The following is a 6361-nucleotide window of genomic DNA, read 5'->3' on the forward strand; positions in this document are numbered from 1 at the left end:
CCTGACTCTGTTTGTCCTGGGGCAGCTGTTGAAACCCTCGGGGGCCCTGCCTTCGAACCCCTAGACCGTAATAGGCTCGGTGCCTTTTATCGCATTTTGCCCCATGAGTTCGGGTTGCTTGTCTTTGACCTGGTTGCAGGAAGAGCCCCCGAGCCTCTGCACGGGGTGATAGGGCGATCAGGAGTTCCCCTGGCTTCTTGTGCGACCCTCGCGCATCGTTTTCGTTCGGAGGGAGGGGCTGTTTGCCGAGCCCTTGAGTGCAAGCCTAAGTCACTGGGTCTCGGCCTGGTTGCAGAAAGAGCACCCGAGCCTCTGCACGGAGCGAGAGGGCGATCAGGAGTTCCCCTGGCTTTTTGTATGACCCTCGTGCATCCTTTTCATTCAGAAGGAGGGGTTGTTTGCCAAGCCCTTGAGTGCAAGCCTGAGTCACTAGGTCTTGGCCTGGTTGCAGGAAGAGCACCCGAGCCTCTGCACAGAGCGAGAGGGCGATCAGGAGTTCCCCTAGCTTTTTGTGTGACCCTCGTGCATCCTTTTCGTTCAGAAGGAGGGGTTGTTTGCTGAGCCCTTGAGTGCGAGCCTAGGTTGCTGGGTCTCGGCTTGGTTGCAGGAAGAGCCCCCGAGCCTCTGCATGGAGCGAGAGGGTGATCAGGATTTCCCCTAGCTTTTTATGCGACCCTCGCGCATCATTTTTGTTCAGAAGGAGGGGTGGAATGTGTTAGGCTACCCTCGGTGGGCGCGAGCGGTGACACTTCTGGTGAGCTGTTATTGGGTAAGTCCGAGTGGAGGCCCGTGCCCCAATTGATAGGGGTCAGCTAGCGGTCGAGAGACGCACTCCAAAAGTACCAGAGGGCTTCTCTAGTGGGTCCTAGGGCCGTTTGATTGGCCCAGGGGGCTCGGTGCCTCCCTACGGTGGGATCCCATTCAGAGACTTCCCTGCTAGTCTTGGACACGACTTAGGCATCCCAAGCATTTGCTTGCTTGGGCCTCGGCCATGTATGAGCTCACCCATAGTCATCCCTGACTCTATTTGTCCTAGGGCGGCTGTCGAAACCCTTGGGGGCCCAGCCTTCGAACCCCTGGACCGTAACGGGCTTGGTGCCCAGTTCCTTCGTCTGAAAGGAATCGGGTGGGGGATACCTCTCCCATCGGCAGACAATGGCAGGTGCGCCTTTTGGGGCGGTTTCTCAAGGAGGTGGAACGGCGCCTGCCATCGCTGTGGTTGGATGCGACGCGATGTCTGCGGATGGGATGTTACCGTGCGTGCGATTAATGAGGAAAAGGTGGACGCGTGGGCGGTTTAATCGGATCTAGATTAACTGCGCCAGATCTAAGGGAAACTTCCCCGGTTTTGTCAGCCATCCATTTTGCCCCCTTCCTGCATAAATATATGACGAGCCTCACCCCTCTCCTCCTTACCTTGCCTGCATTTGCCTTTTCTGCCCTCGAGCCATCGCTAAGAACAGAGAGCATCAGGGAGAAGAAGGGAGAAGGGGGAGGAAGAGAGGGAGAGAGCGAGCCTTACCACCGTAGCCGCATTCTCCACCGCACTCATGGTCGGCGCTGTTGTCATTTAGGCAGATCCGTGTGGTCCGTCCGACATGTCTGTGGAGACACTACAGCCCTCGTCGATGATGGCCTCCTCCACCTGGTTACCGACCCCACCAGGCCAGAGTGGATTGCTCCAGTGGGCGAGTAGGAGCTGAGGCCGCGCGATGGATACATCGTGAGCTTCGTGTCCTTCCACGAGTGTGGTCTTGGCCTGCCAGTGGACCGGTTCATGCGGGCACTCCTGCACTACTATGGCGTGGTGCTTCACAACTTCAACCCCAACTCCATCACGTAGGCGGCCATCTTCGTCGCCGTCTGCGAGGGGTACCTGGGCATTGTCCCCCACTAGGAGCTGTGGCTCCACCTTTTCCGGGCAGGGCTCACCACCAAGCCAACGAGCACGGCAGGCACGCAGAAGGCAGTGAGGGCCGACGGCTGCACTCTTCAAGTGCGCCAAGACCGACAGCACCTCTACATCCTAGCCCAGCTCATGTCGTCCAACCATCGCTGGTACAATAGCTGGTTCTACCTCCACAATGATGATGGTGGGCTTCCCCCCAATACCGGGCGGGTCGTGGAGAGCCTGCCGAAGAAGTGGAGGTACGGCATCCCGGTGGTCGATCAGCCCAAGTAGCAGCCACTCCTGGAGGGACTGGAGAGGCTGCACAGCCATGGCCTTACGTCGACTGTGGTCGTGGCGGCCTTCCACCGCCGGAGGGTGCTGCCGCTGATGGCTCAGTAGCGGCGCATGTTCGACATGACACCGGATGAGCCGATCGAGGGCATCCAGATATCTGCCGTCGCCCTCTCCGATGAGGAGATTCTACGTCGGGTGAGGGAGATGGTGGAGGGGCGGCTGAAGAGCGGTGGTCTGACCCCTATCGCGATGCGCCCATCGTGGGGGTACCTCTCTCTGGTAAGTCACGCGCTGCTGCGGCCCCCGAGGCCTCCTTGTTCCTCACCATTTCCTGTTCCCTTATTTGTGTTCGCCGTTCCCATAGGGGATGAGGGATGTGTGAGCCTCCTCGCCGCCCGTCCCCAAGGACGCAGAGCGGCGAGCGACGAACCGAGCGCACGCCGAGACGCAGAAGAAGAAGAAGGATGCCGAGGAGGCAAAGCGCAAGAGGAAGAACCTTGAGCACGAAGAGCTGGAGAAGCGTCGCCGGCAGCAGAAGCACGATTGTCTCCTGGTGGACTCGTCTCCGTCACCATCATTGTCGGCTTCCTCGAGCGATGACGACGAGAGCGAGATGGGGCGGGGTACCCTGGACCATCTCCCTGACGTCAAGGGGACGGTGCTTGGGGCGTCGGCGAGTAGCCCAGCATTTCCAGGAGGTGGAGGAGAGGACGCCTTGGGGCTAGCGATCTCCTGCCCTGGGGCCGAGGCCGACATGCCCGAGGCATGGGCGTTAGGGAAGCGAGCCGTCAGCTCGGTGGGCTCGACGGTGGAGGTGGAGCAGGCGGCGGGGGAGGGCAACCCAACAGCCTCTGCGGAGGGTCGAGGCGGCGCTGGGGTTCGTCGAGGGCCGGCCGTCACCGACGAACATGGGGGCCATGCCACCGCCGCTGCCACCGTCGTTGTAGAGGACGAGGGGCGCGGTGCAGAAGCGGTTGTGTCCCCGGTCGAGGTAAGTGTCTTATCAGCGGAGTTGTAGCATTTTCTGTTCGTTCTTCGGTCGTATGCTGACCGCGTAAGCATCTCGTCTTCAGCCGGAAGTGTCATGCGGAGGCGCCTGCCTTGGCGCCACGTAAGGCGCTCAAGGTGAGCACTAGCTCCATCACCCAATGGGTGGTGGAGGCACAAGCCGCTATACAACGTGGCGCGGCGTCGGTGAGGGCTGACCCGAAGGAGCCGATCGCCCAGGGAGAGGCTACCGGGGCGGCCATGGAGCAAGCGGAGGAGGAGGAGCCTACGCCCCACGAGGTCGAGGCTCGCGGGTCGGATGAAGCCAAGGCGCCCTCAGTCGCTGAGGCCACCGAGGTCGAAGCTGAGGCCATTAGGACTTTCGAGGCCGGGGCGACGGAGGCTGGGGCGTCCAGGACCACCGAGCCTAAGGTGGCGGGGGCCGGAGCCCTCGGGACCACCAAGGCCGAAGTGGCAAAGGCTGGCATGGGCACGGTGGAGCCAGCAGCCCAGGAAGCAAAAATGAAGGCGGCGCAAGCCATGGTACCGCCCCAGGTCCAAGGCCCGCCGCCATCGCGGGAGAGCGCCTAGGAAGTGGAGGTCCATTCGATCTCCTCCGATGATACTTCTTGGGGGAAGGAGGTGGCGGATGCTGAGGCGGCCAGCACCACGGAGCAGCCAGCCCTGACCCCTGGCGAGGGAAGCTCGGCCCTCGTGCAGGTACAACCCGAGCCCCGTGGGTGGGATCACCCGCGTGTCTTGTGGTGGAGCCGGGACGACCCTGAAGGGGAGCCCCTGTTTGCTCTCGAGGACGCTGCCAAGGGGGGGGGGCGCTAGAGCACTTTCGAGCAATACCACCGTCTGGCGGAGCGGTCGCTGTGGACAGCACTGTCCGTCATGGCTGACGATCTGCCCGGCGTCACCCAGGTACGCGTCTTCTTTTCTCGTGCGGCGTCATCTTTTTCCCGAGTTTTTCATGCAGTACTTGACGTCTGTTCTACCTATCCAAGAGCTCGAGGCCTGGTCCCTCGGGAAGTCGTTGTTCCTCTAGTGGGAGAGGGGCATCTGGGACCAGCTCTAGCAACAGAAGGACCTGCTTGCCAGTGCCAACGAGCTTCTATCGGCGCGGAGCACGGAGGTGGAGGACCTCCGCCTTTGCTATGCCAATGCGAAGGCCAAGGTGGCCATAGTTCAGGAGCATGCCACACCTTTGGTGGTGCGGATCAAGGAGCTGGAGGAGGAGCTGACCCAGGTGGCCGGCGAGTGGGACACCTTTAGGTCTCGGGTTGAACAAGCGGAGGCCTTTGCTAAGGCCGTCGCCGGTCAGCTGGGTGCGGAGCATGGCACGCACCTACTGACGAAAGGTGCCCTGGCCGAGGCCCTCAAGGTGGCCGAGGCCTCCAGGGTCGAGGCCCTAGCTTTGAAGGAAAAGGCCGAGGGTGAGTCCTGTTCCCCTTGTTTTGTTTGTTTTTCTTGCGTTCGACCCCTAACCCCCCTATGTGATGCAGAGCTAGAGAAGGAGGCTTCTAGGGCGGCCAAGGCCTCTCGGGTCGAGGTCCAGCGCTGGAAAGAGAAAGTCGAGGCCTCTCGGGTCGAGGTCCGACGCTGGAAAGAGAAAGCCAAGGGTGAGTCCCATAGGGCTTTCGCCCCTGTTTGGCTTTTTTTTTGCGCTTAACCCCATCCTGCTTGTTTTGGCACAGGGTTGGAGAAGGAGGTCTCTCGAGTAGCTAAGGCCTCTGTCGCAGTGCAGGTGGTGCTCAAGGCTGAGATCGAGGAGCACAACGCGCTGCACAGCACTGCCCATACCATCTACGAGGCCCTAGAGGTTGAAGGGGTCGAGTCGGGCAGCTCCCTTAGGAGCCGCTTGACCGTGTTGAGCGGCCAAGCGCGTGAGCGACTCCAGGGGGCGTTGCACACGGGCGTCAAGCACGCCTTGGCCATTGTCTTTTCACACTACGCCGGCGTCGACCTCGAGGCCGTCAGTGATGGCTATGTCTTGGCTGACGATGACGAGGAGGCCGATGAGGAGGTCACGAAGCTAATGGAGGCGACTGAGGGCCCTGGCATGGTGCTGGCCAAGCTGTTCGAAGAGGAGGTGGTTCCTCCCATGCCGTCTGCTGACGCTGGCGACCCTGAGCCTTGACCTGGGCCAAAGAGGCCATGTAAATGGATTAGGATTATCGCGCCGTGACGCTTGTGGCCGTCGAGGCCATTTTTAAATTACTTATGCATCTACACCTTTTTAATCATTTTTATTGTATTTCCAAGCCTTTGCCCTCTGCCTCGTGTCAGAACATATCGCTTGCAAAAAACTTCCTCGGAGCCTAAGCTGCCCCTTAGGCAAAAGGTGGTGAGGGAGTGCCGTAGCCCGGAGGCGTAGGCCGTCTCATGGCTCGGCCAGCCTTTTGGCCCTGAGACAGGCTTTCGGTCCTTAGGTTTTTTACAATAGATTTGTTAGAGCACGCTAGAGAGTTTGGCGTAGAAATTTATTAGAAAAATGATAAAAAAAATGGTGCCTGGGACTTAGGGGGGTCCCCCCTTCTAGCCCTCGAGGGAGGCTCGGTTCTGCAGAGGCAGAGCTGAGTCTTATTCGAGCCCCGCGGTGGGCACCTCTGCAGAGGTAGAGCCGAGTATCCCTTATCGCGTTATCGTAACGTTGTTCCCCCATCGATAGTTTCGGGGGGTTTCTCGAAAAATTAGAACAACTAAAGAATGCTTCTTTATCGTATTTCGAGAAACAATGTATACAATGCTTGGAAATTTAAGGGTAGAAGCGACGTAGTTGTTCTATGTTCCAAGCGTTGGTGAGGATTTCGCCCTTCTCGTTGGCTAGCTTGTAGGTCCCAGGCTTTAGCACTTGGGCGGCGATGTACGGCCCTTCCCATGGCGGGGTCAGCTTGTGGTGGCCCTTGTTGCTCTGCCTCAGTCTCAGCACCAGGTCACCCACCTTCAGGTCTCGGCTTCAAATGTGCTGGGCTTGATAGCGTCGTAGAGCTTGCTGGTACTTGGCCGAATGTAGTAGCACAACGTCTCATGCTTCCTCTAGTTGGTCGAGGGCGTCCTCGTGGGTAGTGCAGTTGCTTTGCTCGTTGTAGGCCTGAAGCCTCGGGGAACCGTACTCCAAGTCAGTGGGGAGGATGGCCTCGGCCCCATAGACCAAGAAGAACGGTGTGAACCCCGTGGTTCAGC

At 59.7% G+C, this 6361-nt stretch overlaps 1 protein-coding gene across 1 annotated transcript; it reads left to right on the top strand.

Moving 5' to 3' along the window:
* Positions 1-2798: 2798 nt before the first annotated feature.
* On the top strand, positions 2799-3763 carry LOC136469227 (uncharacterized). The gene is made up of 2 exons (XM_066467511.1): positions 2799-3176; positions 3245-3763. Exons 1-2 carry the CDS (start codon positions 2799-2801, stop codon positions 3761-3763), a joined length of 897 nt encoding a protein of 298 aa, XP_066323608.1.
* The last annotated feature ends 2598 nt before the right edge of the window (positions 3764-6361 follow it).

The sequence above is a fragment of the Miscanthus floridulus genome, chromosome 8 (genome assembly GCF_019320115.1).
Source record: "Miscanthus floridulus cultivar M001 chromosome 8, ASM1932011v1, whole genome shotgun sequence".
NCBI classification, from domain to species: domain Eukaryota; kingdom Viridiplantae; phylum Streptophyta; class Magnoliopsida; order Poales; family Poaceae; genus Miscanthus; species Miscanthus floridulus.

What these genes read in the sequence shown, in the direction of transcription:
- LOC136469227 (XM_066467511.1), top strand. Translation starts at nt 2,799, where the DNA reads ATGGGGCGGGGTACCCTGGACCATCTCCCTGACGTCAAGGGGACGGTG. An exon ending in CGGTTGTGTCCCCGGTCGAG is followed by an intron (nt 3,177 to 3,244) that starts GTAAGTGTCTTA and finishes TGACCGCGTAAG; the next exon opens with CATCTCGTCTTCAGCCGGAA.